The following is a 15,731-nucleotide window of genomic DNA, read 5'->3' as shown; positions in this document are numbered from 1 at the left end:
GAAGCTCAATATATAGGAGTCACTGTGACCCACCCTGGAAGCACCCCCTCTCTTTTTCTTTCAATAAACAGGAACCTGTGAATGTGCCTGGACGTCCTCCAGCATTTTCTCTGCCATGGCACGGCCTCCCCCGCTTCTCCAAAACACTGTGCAAAACATCTCCCCTCCAGGAAGCCTTCCTTGGTTAACCTCCTCCAGCCCCCTTAACCCTAGAGGCAGCCTCGCCGAGTGCTTAAGAGCAGGGCTCTAAAGCCAGGCTGCCTAGGCTTGACCCCAGCCCCACCATTTACCGGCTGTGTCACCTCAGACAACTCACATAAGCTCTCTGTGCCTCTGTTTCTTCCTCTATATTACGGGGATGACGCTAACAGCTACCTCGGCGAGCTACTGTAAGTTAATACATGCAATGCTTGGCTCGCCGTCGGAGCGCTTCCTACCATTATTCTCGTGTTGTTAGCGCTGAAGATGATGACAGTGGCTACCATTTACTGAGCACGAACCTCCCATGAGCATGGTGTTAATCACTCCGTTAAACCTCACAGCAGAGCACGAGGCAGGAATTACTGCGGTTCCCACTTTACAGACCAGGAACCTGAGGTAAGCCTTTAGCCGGCGCCCGGGGCTCACACAGGTTTAGACGCCGGGAGAGAGGCGTGGGGCCGGCCTCTGTCCACCGTCGGCAAACCCCGCGGGGGACGCCCGCCCGCCCGGCCCACTGACCGCAGGTTGTAGGTCCGCAGGTTGCGCTGCCTCCTCTTGGTGGCCCTCAGCTTGACGAAGGTGCGGCCCGTGGGGTCGAAGACGCAGAGGACGGTGATACAGACGCTCAGGATGACCACCCAGTTGCAGACAACCATCCCTGTGGAGGCGGCCGTGGGAAGCCAAGGGTCATGGTGCTGGGGACACCGCTCTGGCTCTGAAGAAGGGGCACTGCAGCCTCCCTACCCCCAACTGCTTCTGGGGCCCAAGAGCAAGGCTCCAAAGGCCCTGGCCCTAGCCTCTGGCCACACAGCCGTCCCCCCTGGCTGAGCTGTGACCCCAAGGCCCATCCTTGGCATGAGCAGACAGCTGTGTGGGTTTCGGGAGCCCTGGGCAGCGCTGTGCCTGCTGCTGCCCCCGAAACCCAGGGTTCCCCAAGGGGGTATGGCAGACTGCCTGGCGTCCTCATGGAAACTGTTTCCCTCTCACAGTGCCTGAGCTTCCTATTCTCTAACCTGACCTGTTCCCTGCACCTCAGGGCTGCCCTGTCTAACCTGGCCCTGTGCCCTCCACGCCAGGGTTAGGGTTAGGGTTAGGGTTAGGGCTGACCCTGTCCCCTCCATCCCGGGGCTGCCCTGTCTAACCTGGCCCTGTGCCCTCCATGCCAGGGTTAGGGTTAGGGTTAGGGTTAGGGCTGGCCCCGGCCCCTCCATCCCGGGGCTGCCCTGTCTAACCTGGTCCTGTGCCCTCCATGCCAGGGTTAGGGTTAGGGTTAGGGTTAGGGTTAGGGTTAGGGTTAGGGTCAGGGCTGGCCCCAGCCCCTCCACCCCCGGGCCGACCAACATACCGAGCGTGACGTTTTTGGCAGTGAGGTCATTGCAGGAGGTGTAGTACTGGGTGAGCCAGACGATGCCCACGATGGCGTAGATGAACTCGATCACCAGGATGGCTGCAAGGAGAGGAGGGCCCCAGCTGAAGGACGGGAGGCCCTGGAACCTGGGCCCGGCTCCCCCTGTCACAGGATGCCTGGCCAGCACAGTAGACTGCCCGCCGCCCCTGCCACACAGGCCTCGTGGTGCAGAGGGCCCAGGGGGTGTGGCTGTCCCACCACCGGTTCTACTCATGTGCCCTCAGGCCCCGACGTCCCCCTGAGAAGGTGACTGCAAAGGTGCATGATGAAGAGGCGTTTCTCTGTTCGTTCGGGAATGAGAACTATATCCATGAACTCTGGGATCAGACGCATCTTAGGCAAGTTACCTAATCTCTCTCCGTTTCCTCGTCTGTAAAATGGGGGTGACAAGGTCCATGGTACAGGGCTGTGAGGACTGGGTGATGGGGTGTTCATTTCATGGAAACTGCTATTCCCAGGAGGAGGCCTCTGGCACTTGAGGCAGGAGAGGGAAAGGGCCCCAGCAGCCAGCTGCCCAAGGTGCCCTGCCCAGACCAGAGCAGTGGGCCCAGGGCTGAGATGGGGTTAGGGGGGCAGGTGGGAGAATTGACGGCCCCCCAGGGGGCAGCATTGGAAGCCCCAGCTCTACAGCCATCCCAGTGTGGCAGCCGAGAGCCCAGGCTTTAGAGCCAGACAACTTGGGTTCAAATCTCAGCTCTGACACTCATATGCTTTCTAGCCATGTGACCTTAAGCGAGCAAAGTAACCTCCCTGGGCCCCGGATTCCTCATCTGCAAAATGAGGCCAACAATGGCTCCTCCCTGAGTTAACACGGGAAGAGGACTTAGCAGAGGCCACAGGAGCACAAGAGTATCCACCCGGAGTGACTGGGAGAGGCGGCTGGGACCCGAGCCCAAGGAAGAGGAGACAGGCGGGTCCTCCGGGAGCTGGTCCAGGCCCCTGAGGGGCTTCCCTGGGAGGGTGGGGGGCTGTTTGGGGAAGGGTCACAAAGCAGCTGAAGGATATGCACAGCCTAGACGGGGCAGCGGTCGGCAACCTTTTTCTGTAAAGGGCCGTAGAGTAAATAACATTTTTAGATGTTGTGGGTCATAACGTCCGTCACAACTTCTCGGCTCTGCTGTGGTCATGCAAAAGCAGCCAGAGGCAATAAGTACTAAATGAATGAGTGTGGCTGGGTTCCAATAAAACTTTATTTAAAAAACAGACGGCGGGCTGCGCTTGGCCCTCAGGCCGCAGTCTGCCCACCCCCGGTCCAGAACCGGGCCCAGTAAGTCTGCCTGTTCACTGCTGGCCCTGGTGCTGGCACAGGGCCCAGCCCATCGCGTGTGGCCGAAAGAACGCTGGGCCCAGGAGGAGGGAGGGGGTGGGGGTGGGCCGGAGCGGCCCCCTCACCCACGGCAGGGGGCCCTTACCCAGGCGCACGTAGAGCACGTACTGCATGGATTCGCGGGGCTCCGTGTAGAGGATGCCGCCGCGCATGCTCAGCCAGATGATGGCCATCTCAGCGATCATGCAGCTCAGCAAAATGCCCAGGTAACCGCGGCCGTGGTCCACCAGGTTCAGGGAGCAGGCCTCGTTCGGGTTGTAGACCAGGCCGAAGAGCACCACGGACAGGATCACAAACCTGGGGGAACGTGCACGTGAGAGGGGCCGGGCGGCCCACGCACCTCCCACGGCCTCCGGCGGGCAGCCGCACGCAGCCTGGACGCGGGGTGGAGGGCTTCACTGCTCCGGGAGCAGGACCCCTGTCTACCTGGCAGCAAGTCCCTCTGAGGACACGGGCATCCAGGGACAGGGGAGCGAGAGCAGGGAGCCCAGCCGCCAGCCATGGGCAGACAGCACAGCGGCTCCGCCCAGTGCTGGGGTCAGGCCCGGAGGTGGCCAGGCGGGGTCTCTGGGCTCCACGGGGGTATTGCCCTAAAGGCATAGCCGTTTCAGCACCAACTCCGGGGAGCTGGGAACACAACAGGGTTGGGACAGATGGCCAGCAGGCCTCCTTCCAGGCCCGTGGCGTGGCCCCGAGACTCACCAGGTGGTGTGGAGGAGGAAGAGGAAGATGGCTGGCAGGACGAGGTCATCGCTGCCCACAGACCAGCGCCGCCGGAACACCACGATCCCGGGCATGGCTGGCAGCTCTGCAGAGGCTCAGCGGGCCTGGCGCTCACCTCCTGAAACAGAGCAGAGGACCCTGAGGCTGCCCGGGCTGCTGCGGCACCCAGGGCCACCGCGCTCCTGGTCAGGTGTGCCCAGCAGCAGAGGCATCTCTCCCAGGCCCTACAGCCCCAGGGCTTTCAGGCCCATCCCTGGGCAGGATCCACCTCCCACAGTATCCACCCCCTGGAGCCAATATCTAAAACTGTAGCAGCCAGACACCGGCTTCAGTCTTACCCGTGAGGACTCTCCTCCCCGCAGGACTGGCACAGACCCCTTGGGATCAGCTCTGCCTGGGGTCACCCCAACAGGAACTGCTCAGCTCCCTTAAAGACCTGGGCTCACCCCTGCCTCCCTTTCCATGGGATCAGGGAGCCCCCTCACCCACCACCTGCTGCCCAGTTCATTCTGTCCTTGGGGTTGGGTGAGGGCTTCCCAGGCCGAGCCCGAGTCTGTCTCCCGGCATGCGCCGAGCCGGGCAGGTGGAAGGCTGAAGGCCTTGGGGAAGGTGGGGGTGAGGGCATGCGTGGGGCTGGACACATGGAGGATGGGAGCGCCCAGCACATAGTAGGTGTTCAGTAAATATCTGCAGAATGATGTCTTCCGTTTCGTGCTTTGCTGGAATGCTGGGAGCATGCTCCATGACTTGATTTTGCACCCGTCAGACAGAATTCCCCATCACAGCTATGCCTCTTGGCAGGGAAGGACGTGGTTGGGACAGGGGGTCAGGAGTGTAGCTGGGGTGCCCAGCCCCTCTGCCGGAAGGGCAGTGGGCAAGCCCTGCGGGTATCCCATCCTCCTGGCGACCACCGCTCCCACACCCACCCTGGGCCATGCAGCCTTTACCGCCCAGATCTCAACTCTCTGAAGTAGCTGAATTCAAGTTAGCCACAGGCAAGCTCAGGGAGGAGGGCCCAGGAATCTGGGCCTCCCCACCTCCCTAGAGCCCTAGGAACCAGGGCAGGGGCGCCGGCTGGTTGGCTCCCCGCGGGGAGGGGCCCGGGAGACACGGGTGAGGGGCTCCGGGGCAGCCCTGCGCTCAGCTGTGCGGAGGAACCCCTGCTGCGGGAGGCTGGGTGCTGGTGGGCAGCTGCCCCCAGGCTGGCAGAGGCTTACATGGCACCTGGTCCAGAGGTGGGCGGCAAGTCCTCCTCTCCCCGGTGACGGCTCCAGGGAAAAAGAGTGTCTGCGGAGACCGGCATCACTCGGGAAGTGGCCAAGTCTCCCCGGCCGGTGGGCGCGGCCCTCAGGGTGGGCGACGGGGTGTGCAGCCAGGTGGCCGGCCAGCACGTCCAGCCCAGCCCGTCTCGGTCGCCCTCTCCCTGGTGCAGCCGCTTCATCCAGCCGCTGCCCGGCTGCTCCCAGAGAGGTGGCGGCCTGGCGGGCAGGCTGGCGGGCTAGCCTGCTGGGGTCGTGCCTACTCCTCCCCCCACCCTCAGGAAGTGACATCATCCCACTCTCTCCAAGGAGGAGTCGGAGCACGGATTCTGGGAAGCAGGAGAAGGATGGAGAGCGCGGAGCTGCGTGGCGGGGTGTCCGGGGGGTGGGGGTCTGGGACTGCAGGAGGCTGGGGCTCCAGTCCTGTGTCTGTGACAAGCGGCTGACCGCAACGGCTCCGGTTTGAAAGGACGGACGGGATGGGAGGGGCTGGGACTCCATGGGTGGCAGCAGGGCTGGGAAGGGCAGAGCTGCCAACAGCTGGTATTTCAGCCACCAGCTCTCTACAGCCCTTCCCTGATTCCAGGTGGCCCACGGAGGGTGAGCTGGAGCGTGGGGTTGGGCTCAGGGGCCCCTCACACAAATGAAGTGACTGAGAGGTCCCAGCAGGTGCTGCAGCACCGCTCTAATCAGGCCAGACCCCGGCAGAGGAAGGGGAGGGCTGTCCCAGAGGGGCTGGCGGGTGAGGGCTGCCCTGCCAGGAGCCTAGAACATCTCGTGCTCAGGGATGCAGGGTGAACCCTTCCCAATCGCCTGCTCTCACCCCCGCCCTTCACCTCTTGGAGTCCAGAATGGCTAGAACTCCCTCAACTCACACGTATCATTCACTTAACAACCTCGGGCGCACGCGGCCCCGCCCTACCTGCTCTCAGGTGGGAGAGGTGGGGTGAGCCTGGCTCCCCTGCAGAAGTGGCCGAAGATCTGTCAAGACCCTGGAGTGATACGGCCAGTGGCAGCCTCTGTCCCCCGGCTCAGGGAGTGCCCAGCCGACAGCTGTGGTCAGTGCCAGTCCCCCCTAGGTCACGTGGCAGGGCTGCTGCGGGCTGACCCCACCGGGTGCCCCATTACAGGCCTGGGGACCACACCCCGTGCCCTCCAGCCTGCACCCGGGCCCAGCCCCCAGCTGGGCAGAATCCTAGGCCCAGCGCTGCCTGGCTTCCGACCCGGGCTCCATCACCCACTAAAGGTATGACTTACTAGTTGTGCCTCAGTTTCCTCATCTGTAAAGTGTCGATTATCCCCACCTGCTAAGGGTCTAGTGCGGACCATACGAGAGGGCCCAGCAGTGCTGGACAAAGCCAGCGACGGTCTTAGCTCAGGCGGGCGAAGCAGAGGGAGAGTGCGTGAAGCCGGTGGACCAGCGGCCTGGGCTAGTGGATTCTCCAGCTGGTCACCACCAGGTCACGGTGTGGGCTGGGGGGCGACAGCGCCTGTGCTGCTGCTGGGGGAGGATGGGCCACTCGACTCCATGCAGATTCATACATCCCAGGGCTGCTATTTTTAAGGGCCTGAAAGACGCCCTTTCTCTCGAGACCCCGGCCCTTCACAATGGGGGCCTGTTCCCCTGCTGGGGATGTGAGTTCATCCGGAGGAAATGTCTCAGGATGGGGGAGGGCAGAGGCTACTTCCTGGTCCGGGGCTGCCACAAAGCACCACCTCTGGCTCTCCTCCCCTAGGGCACAGGGTCCGTGCCCTTCAGAAACCTCCGTGGGGGCAGCGCCCAGCCTCCCTTCCTTACCCAGACCAGGGGCACTTCCAGGGGAGGTGTGGCGCCCCCGCCGGTGGGCGGGGGAGAACAGGGGCACTGCTGGGCGCCTCCCATGCCCCTGGCTGGGCACCCCCCCAACAGAGGCAGGTGTGAGGGGAGGCACCAGGACAACCCCACACGTGGATGGAATGACTTGAGTGGCACTCCGAGGCCCCCTTCTTCCTCCACCCACAAAGCCCAATTTCCTTGATGGAGGTTCAGGCCCCCGAGTTAAGTATTAACCATTCTCAGAGTTCCTCTCTCTAAAAATGCAAAACTGTTTTCTAAGATGCACGTGCTGATCCCTACTTTAAAAACCTTCCATGGCTCCAGTGGTCTGCAGGATAAAGTCCAAGCCTCTCAGGCAGCAGCTCATGGCCTCAGTAACTGGCAGGCAGGCTGTGCAACCTTGGGCAGGTGCCTTGCCCTCTCTGAATCCTGGAGCAGGAAGATACTCCCCAAGCCCTAAGGATCCCAGGCAGAGACAGGCACAGGGCCGCCTTCTGGCTGGGGAGGCACTCCAGCCCCTTCTCACACTGCCTCACCCTCCTTTCCAGACCCCCCAAACTTGCTGCTCCCTAAAAACACCTCACTGGAATCTGTGCTTTCTTTACCCCAGTTCCTCGGCCGGGCAAAATCCTACTCATCTTTCTCGGGCCGACCAAAAGTCGGCCCCCCTTGAAACCCTCCCTGGCAGCACCCCGCACTCCTCTCATGCAGAACAGGCTGCACCCTATGGGATCCCTCATCCCAGCGTAGCCCTGGCCACCTGCTGATTCCTTGCTGCCCGTCCCTGTCCCAGCTCACCCGAGAGTCCCGGAGGGCGGGGGCCTTGCAGCATTGCTCTCCTTCACACCCCCTCTCCCCCTGGGCAGCCCTGGCCCCTCCAAACCACCGCTCCATCCCCCTGAAGCAGCTGTCGTAAGCGCTGGGGGCATGGCTCCTTCCGTCTTCGCTCAAATCCTTCAGTTTTGGGGAAATGTCGCTCCCCAGCGCTCTCCCTGACCATCCTCTCCTCTGGCTGTCTTAACTGTGCTAGGGCTTTGGTTTCTTCAGCTGCAAAACGGGGACAACGGCACCCCCATGGAAGGCTGCAGCGAAAGCTGGCTGGGACGAGGTCACAGAGGTCTGCATAGGTCCCGGCGGAGCCCAGGGCTCCATTCACAGTGGGTGGGTGGGGGGCATCACATCAACAGGGCTCCTGAGGGGCTTCTGGGGACTTCGTGGCACGGTGATCTGCGACAGGTGCTGGGGTTTGGGCAGGTGCTGCGGATGCCCATGATTGGCTCCAGCTGACCAGCAAGGGCCAGACTGAGCACATACGAGCCCTGACAGGGGCCTTGAGCAGGGGCGCTGCTATTTAAATGCCCTGGGCTGGGCCTCACCCCTGATCCTAAGGTCCCCTTGGGCTTGGTCCAGGGAGCAGGTTTCAGGGAGAAGTGCCCCTTGGCGGTGGGTCCCAGCTGGTGGGGTGCTGAGAGCTCCCAGGGAAGGGAGGAGGGCACGGGTTGCCCCCGGGACAGAGAGTTCCAGCTCGGGGCGGGTGGGACATGGGAGTTCACCTCGTTTGCCTGCAGGGGGGCCAGGACACCAGAGTCAGTGTGAACCACAGAGGACAGGATGATGCTGTAGGAGGCCCGTCCAGTGTCACCAGCAGCCTCTAGGTCAGCCCATGAGATTTCCCACCTGGCAGAGGTGGCTTCAGGCATCCGGGCCAAAAATGGGCTAGAAGTTGAGCCTGAAGGAAGGGATGACAGCCAGGTCCAGGCCACCGGGATACATCTGACATCAGCTGAGCACCTCCCATGTCCTGGACTAATCACCTGCCATCCTCACAGCAGTGATGCAGGGTGACAGCCTCGCTCTCACTCCACATGCTCTAAAAACAGGCTGTGTCTGAGTCCTGGCTCTGCACTTACTGGCTGTGTGACCTTGGACAAGTTACTTAACCTCTCTGTGCCATGGTTCCTTATTTCTAAAGTGGGGCTAAGAACAGTAGCTACCTCAGAATTGTCACAAGGGTTAAGTGAGTCATACACTTAAGCCAGCACCCGTCACAGACTAGGTGCTCAGGGCATCTGGCTCTTCCGCTAAATATTTCTACTGAAGAACGAGGAGGCTGAGGCTCAGAGACTCTGCCCCACATCTTCAGAGGAGCAACAGGCTGAGCAGGCAAGGGACACAGGTCCTTCCTTCTGCCGTCCAAAGCCCACACCCACTGCAGGAACGTCAGGGTTAGAAGGGGCCTTGGAAACAGTCCTGGGGCCCCCTTTTATGGGAGAGTAAACCAAGGCCCAGAGAGGCCCCAGAGGCTCCCAGCTTTCCCATTACCTCCACCCCACCTGGTGCTGAACACACAGTCAGGGTCCCCAAGGTGGCCCATCCCTTCCCCTTCCTCACAGCACGCCCTTCTCGAACTCCCCGAGAGGCACTCCCATTAGCAGTGTCACCCCAGGGAGCCTGGGCTGAGATCCTCTCTTTTGCACTCTTGATACATAACTCTCTTGGAAGCCGGCAAAATCCACACGAGCTCCCTCGCTGGAGATCAACCCGAAAGAAGGCATCAATCATTTGGACGGATTCACGCAGAGTCACCAGTGGCTAGCTCTCCACCTTCTCGGCGGGTGGGGTCCCCATCACTCTGCAGCTCAGCTGGTGAAGAAGAGGACACCTCAGCCTCAAGCCCACCTTCCCTAGACCCCGTTTAGCCCTACCTGCTGAGGCCTGGTGACTGGGCCAGAGCTGCCAGTCCCAGACCAAGGGCAGCACCCCCGGGCCAGAAAGTCACCACCCCTCCAGACCTCAGTTACCTCTTCTGAAGAATAAGGAGCCTGGACTAAGGGAGGCTTGTATTTTTGTATTTGTTAATATTTATTTACATCCACAGCTAAGGCTGCAGGTGCCTATACAGGAACCACAAACAATGAAAAGGTGGAATATAAATGTAGAAACAAACCTCAGAACAAAAAGTAAGTAGATGAAAATAGAAGGTTGGGGAAATTGTTGTACGTGGGTAAGGCATAAAGGCCCTCACAGGAGCTACATGCAGAACTATCATTAGACCCCACGCTTCCTGGTGGCCAAAGTTAAAAGGGAAATTGGGTAAGGACTCTCGTAGCTCTGTAAGGTGTTGCAATCCTTGGGGCCCTGAGGGGAGGGCCCAGGACTCCCATTCCCATAATGAATGGGATGCCCCACGTGACAGGGCTTTGAAATGAGAAGATGCTCCAGAAACAGTGAAAGGGACAGGTACCTGCTGCCTGCTAAGCCCTCTGGGGCTGTGTCGGGCGCTGGAGCGTGTCTAGTCTTGAGGGGTGCATCTGACTGCAGGGAGACTGGACCCCGGGCAGCCTGCAGGGCAAGTGGTGGCCCCCAGAGGTTCTGTCCCAGCTGGGGCGGGCTCACCAGGGGCTGCCCTCTGGCCTACGTGGGCTGGCAGACGGCTCCTGCACTCTTTAGCCGTGTCCAGAGCACGGGCTCCAGGGATGGTCAAATCCCAGCACCTCCACTTCTCAGCTGTGTGGCTAGTTAAGAGAGCTAGTTCATCTCTCTGCTGGCTTGTGAGGCTTACATGAGGGAGCACCTGCAGAGAGAGGGGATCCGCACGTATTAACTAGAATCATTTCACGAGGCTGCAGGGCGGTTCCAGGGCGATGGAGGAGAGCTCAGCCCACCTGAAGTTGGGGACCCAGGTGTTCTGCTCCCTCCAGCATTTGTCAGTTGCCTACCATGTCTTGGGTCTTGTCTAAGCTCTTTGCAAACATAACTCACTTAATCCTCATAGTAACTGTGAGGTAGGCACTGCTATTACCACGTTTTACAGATGAGATGAAGTGACTTGCTCCAGGTCACACAGCCTAGTTCCAGAGCCCATGTTTTAACTGCTGCTTCTGAGGAGCAGAGTTCAGTTAAAGGCCTGTTTCTGAACCCAGGAGCAGGCGTCCCGTGTCCCCCACGGAGTGAGGGGCCATGGCCTCGGGGACCACAAAGAACTCTCCGGGTCTTCCTGTGGCTCCAGACTCCTGGTCACACCACCACGGGGAGACTGTGGGCATTGGCCCCACTCTGCAGATAAGGAAAACTGAGCCCGGGGGTCGGGGGTGGGTCCACGGGCTGCCTGGAGGTGCGTGGGTGGTGGGCCCAGAGCTAGAAACTTTATGTGTCCTCTTATTCCAGCCTCGTCAGACAGTAGGGGTACCGCCCCAGCTTTACAGATGGAGAAACCGAGGTCACAGAGGGGCGATGGCTTGCCCGAAGATCCCATGACAAAGACGAGGCAGGGCTGGGATTTCAAAGTAGCCTCCTTGAGTTACTTAAAAGGAAAACTCTCTGCCCCTCAGTGCGATTCCTTATTCCCACATGTTCCTTCGGCCCTTCGAGTCCCTCTCCCTCCCAGGTGTGGGGTCCCACACAGAAGCTGGGCTCTGGGAGGCACGGGGAGGGGCAGAGCAGCGAAGGAGGCGACAGAGAAGGAGCGCGCGTGGGCCGGGGGCCACGTGCACAGCCAGCCTGGGCCTGGGTGTGTGCAACCCAAGTTAGGGGCCGGAAAGCTGCTGCTTTTCACACGTCAGCTGTGCCGAAGCAGAAGGTAGAGGCGAGCCAGCCCGGGGCTGAGGCCGGATTTCGGCAAGAGGTGGGTCCTCACACGCCCAGGCCCTGGGACTGAAACGGTGGGGGCGGGGGGGATGCTGCCGCCTCTGCTCCCCTCCCCCGCGCAGAGTCTCAGACTCGCAAGCCCCTTCCTGGCCCTCCCCACCAGGGCAGGCTGGAAGGACCTGGGGAAGCACCTCCTGTGCCCCTCACCACGAGCCCATGGGTGGGTATAGCTGTTCTCATGTCACAGATAGGGAAACCGAGGCTCCAAGGTTAAATAACCCGGGGAGTGGGAGGCCAAGTCAGGCTTCGAAGCCAGGCCTCCCTGCTGAGTTCTCTCCACATCCACGTGCTTGCTGGCCACAGCTCCTCCCCACGAAAGAGCAATCTGGGAGCTGGGCACAGAGTTCAGGGAAGAGGATGAAAAGGAGGGGCCCCAGCTACTGGGGGCCACGGCTACGGTCATGCTGGGCTGGACCCGGAAATAGCCCCAACCATTATTCTATCACCAGTTATTCAAAAAAAATTCTTACGTGTCATCTACTACACGCCAGGTACCGTAGGAGCAAGCCACTCACAGATATTACCTACTTCAGTGGCGTCCTTGGAGCAGCCCTATGAGGTAAGTGCTATTGTTAACCCACTTTACAGATGAGGAAACAGGCCCAGAGAAGCTAAGAAACGTGCCCAAGGTCACTCAGCTGGTGAGGGCCAGGCCCGAGGCTCCAGGCTGTGCTCTCAGCCCCTCCCGAGCCCTCCTCAGGGCTCCCTTCATCACAGAGGCTCCAGCTTCTCGTTCTCACGCTAATTATTTTCCACTCATCTACAACAAACAGAATTTACCATCTGCCACGGGCCCTGTCACTGACACCAGCTCCCCGGGAATCAACTAGCTGTTCTGGGAGAGTGGCTGGCTGCTGGGGGACGAGGACGGAGGGCCCGGGAGGCAGCAGGACCCTCCCGTGGCTACTCCGCAGCCCTCCCCGTGCTCTCCTTGGGGGCGGGGGGTGCGGTTACACCGGGGCTTACTTAGTTCTGGGCCAGAATGGACCTGTTTCCCATCGTGGAAGAGGTTCCCCTCCGGCCAGGCCAGGTTTCATTTCTGAATTCTTCCTTGGAGACTGTTTATTTTCCTGAAACTAGGAATGGCCTTTGTCCCACACTCGTTCTGGTGCCCGGGGAAGAGGCAGGCTCTGCTGGCCTCCTGCTGGGCACTCGCGGCACCTGGGTTTCCCAGCCCCTGGCCAGTTCCTCCCGTCTGTCTGTGGATGGATGCAGGCACCCAGCCCAGGTTTGTTTCTGTCCAGGCGGAGTCCTTTCTGTGCTGCCCCTGTGGTCTTCTCAGGGTCCCTCACGTGCTCAATGTCTTTACCCCGCCTCCCCTGGAACCCACCCTCTCAAATGCGGGCACCTGGAGGGTGACGGCTCATCGAAGGAGCCTGCCGCTGCCTTCCCTCTGGCCCTGGAGTGGGACAGCCCCGAGTCTGAATCTTGGTTCTGTCACTTCTAGTTGCCTGTGACCTTCATTTCTCGGAGCCTCCGTTTCCTCATCTGCAAAAGAGGACAATGGAGGTACCCGCCTCACAGGGAGTCGTAAGGAGTAAGTGAAATAATGCATATGAAGCGCTCAGCTCTCGGGAAGTACTAGCTGATATCAGCATTATTTATCCATCACCTCTCCTGAGAGCGCTCAGACCTCGTCCTCACTGCCCGAGTTGTGGCAGGGCCGCTGATCTCCGTGAGGGAAGTCAAGCCTCCCACACGGAAAGGCCCTGCTCCCAACCCCTGGCACCAGGCTGACCCATGCCTGCCCTCACCCGTGCCAGCCTACACAATGCCCTGACCTACCTTCTCAGGCGGGGATGGCAGCTTCTCCTAGGAGCCCCACCTGCCAGGCTGAGGCTTCATTGGCTCTGCCTCCTTAATCCACGAAGAGCCACTGAGATGGGAATCACCAACGCACGGCTCAGCTGGGACTGGGGAGCTCCGGCCCAAGGCCACACCTGTGCTCCTGCGGAATGCCCCTGTCTGTCTGTGTTCCCAGCTCAGTGGCTCAGTGGCCGGATGCCCTGAGGGCTGGATGCCCAGTTCTGCATCCTACCGGCAGTCCCCGCCAGGCCCTCTCGCCCCTCACCTCCCCCAGGGCCTCTGCTCTCCTGCGAGCCAGTGCCTGGGGGCCCCCCAGAAGGCAGTTCATCTGCAATGCTCTGGCCGGCTTCCCAAGAGCTTCCGAGAAGAGACTCCCCGTTCCAGGTGCGGCAACACCTCTGAGAGGAATTAGCACCCTCCACTTCAGGAGGGACCCCCTAGCGAGGCTGCTAATGAGGATGTTAAGTGGGCACCCCTAGCCTGACACCTCCCCTCTGGGAACCCACCCCCACGCCCAGCATACCCTGTGCCATCACGGTCCTATCGCGCCTGCCTCCTCTGCCTGCACTGGGGGAAATGCTCTCCAGACTCCGGGAGGCTGCATGGGCCACGGAGGATCGGCGGAGGGGCCGCCTGCCCGGGCAGCACGGCCATCTAGGGCACAGGCCCGCACTCAGGCTATTGAGTTTCACTTCAACCATTCCCTGGGCATCGCAGAAGCAGGCAGGGATCGAGTGACTGCGTAACACAAGCTCTTTCCCGGGGGAGGAGGTCTGCAGAGTTCCCGCGTGTGACCGGAGGGCCGGCGTCCTGTCCCGCCACAGAGCATCGCTGGAGGTGGTAGGTGCTGCTTCCAACGGCCCTCGGGCCTCAGCCCAGGCCCTGCCCCTCTGTGGCCCTCCCCTCCTGTGCCCAGTGAGCGGATGGCAGTGCTCTCCCAAGTGGGTTTCTGGAAACCCTCGGACACCCCCAGAGGAGGGGAGACGGTCACAGCAGGCGAGGGTTTGCAGGCTATATGGTCAGAGCGGCTTTTCCATATTGGGACTCCTGGTAACACTGTGTTTGAGCTAAACGGTCTCAGTGCTTAAAAACGTTTGAGAGGCCCTGGACAGGATGACCTGTCAGGTCCACTCTGGCCTTGACTTCTAGAGTTCTACTTGCTATTTTGGTGCAGGACGGCTCCACCAGGAGCCCAAGCTAATTCGACCAACACACGTGTCTGCCTGGCCTGAGCCACACAGGGCCAAAGGAAACACTGAGCCAGGTGCTCAGAGACTCCTACAGGCCCCTCATCCCCTCGCACCTCCCCAGGCACGACAAAGCCAGACCCAAGCACGTGACCACAGGCCTCCGGGAAGCGGTGCGGGCTCGAAGGCCACTGGATGGAGGACAGGGCTGGACCCGGCTTTTGTCCACTCAGACGTGCACTGAGCCGTGACCTTCAAAGTACGGTACGGCACGGAGTCACTTCCCAAGACGAATCCACCACTGCTTCCTCCTCCTCGGTAAAACGGGATGGTGATGACAGCGCCTCCCTCGTGGAAGAGGACAAAGTGAGTTCAAAGCCGTGAAGTGCTGAGAGCCGGGTCGGCACAGAGCGGGGGCTTGGTAGCATTAGCTAGGCGCACACACGTTTACAGTTTTAGTTAAATCAACCCCCTCCTCAAAAGTGCATTAGGGCTCCCGACTGCCCTTTAAATAAGATTACAACTCCCAAGCATTAGCTACAGAGCTCTCCACCAACAGCCCCCTCCGGCCCTGCCACTGGGCAAGCCTGCTTCCTGCTCCCATGTCCATCTCCTGCTCATCAACGGAGCGGGCCCTGCCCAGTGCTTCCTGCTCTCCAGACGCCCGCTCACTCCAGGGGCTCCTCCCCGGTGAAGCTCAGGGCCTGTCCAGCTGGCCTTAAGCCCCAGCCCTGGTTGGTCAGCCTGTGGCTAACCAGCGAAGTGGCAGCCCACCTTCCCGCAGGCTCCGGGTGCTCCCGCCTCACCTTCTCCACTACACTGGAGGCCCCCAAGGAGGAAACCTTGGCCTCCCCCTGCTTCTCTCCTGGCCTGGGGGATGCGCCCAGAGGCTCGGGGCCACATAGACTGGAAATGGGGGGAGCACTGGCCTCCACAGTGGGGGCCACCTCATCAGGCACCTGACAAAGGTCAGCCTTCTGCCTCCTCACGCCCTTCGGTCCTGCCCTGTATCTGGGCAGGTGAAGGCTCGGAGAGAGCAGGGCCCGACCTCCGGCTCCGGAGCTGGGTGTCACTTTCCTTCCCAGAGGACTCACCCTCAGGGCCTGGGGCCCCAGCCTCGTCACACTGTCACTTCTGTGGCCTCTGCTTCCTGGCCTCCTCCTGGGTGTGGCAGGAGGTGGAGCTGCGGCCACTTGCCCGGCACAGCCCTGGTGACCGAGGGCTGGACTGCTGCCCGTCCTTCCAGCCCTGCGTGGCACTCCATAACCACTTAACAAGGTCACGGCAGGGAGCTAATGGGCATTTGGCGGGGCCTCTCCCAGTCAACCTGGGGCAGGTGCCCATGGCCCCATTAACT

The 15,731-nt window shown here is 61.0% G+C and overlaps 1 protein-coding gene across 6 annotated transcripts in view; it reads right to left on the bottom strand.

The window, feature by feature from the left end:
* The window catches only part of DAGLA (diacylglycerol lipase alpha), a 62,417-nt gene that overhangs the window by 23,071 nt on the left and 23,615 nt on the right, over positions 1–15,731 (bottom strand). For 2 of the 6 annotated variants that reach the window (XM_033860801.2, XM_033860802.2), the window contains exons 2-5: positions 3,639–3,777; positions 3,022–3,233; positions 1,547–1,648; positions 721–859 (exon numbers count right to left, since the gene is read on the bottom strand). In XM_033860801.2, the coding sequence (XP_033716692.1) occupies positions 721–859; positions 1,547–1,648; positions 3,022–3,233; positions 3,639–3,733 (548 nt within the window). In that variant the 5' untranslated portion in view covers positions 3,734–3,777. Of the gene's footprint in view, positions 1–720; positions 860–1,546; positions 1,649–3,021; positions 3,234–3,638; positions 3,778–4,876; positions 9,378–9,978; positions 12,688–12,729; positions 12,870–15,731 lie in introns of those variants that run through there. The other 4 variants (XM_073809053.1, XM_073809054.1, XM_073809052.1 and 1 more) reach the window with 4 other exon arrangements.

Source organism: Tursiops truncatus, chromosome 8 (assembly GCF_011762595.2).
Source record: "Tursiops truncatus isolate mTurTru1 chromosome 8, mTurTru1.mat.Y, whole genome shotgun sequence".
Lineage (NCBI taxonomy): Eukaryota > Metazoa > Chordata > Mammalia > Artiodactyla > Delphinidae > Tursiops > Tursiops truncatus.
Note: the sequence above shows the minus strand (reverse complement) of the source record. Positions and strands in the feature narration are given on the sequence as shown.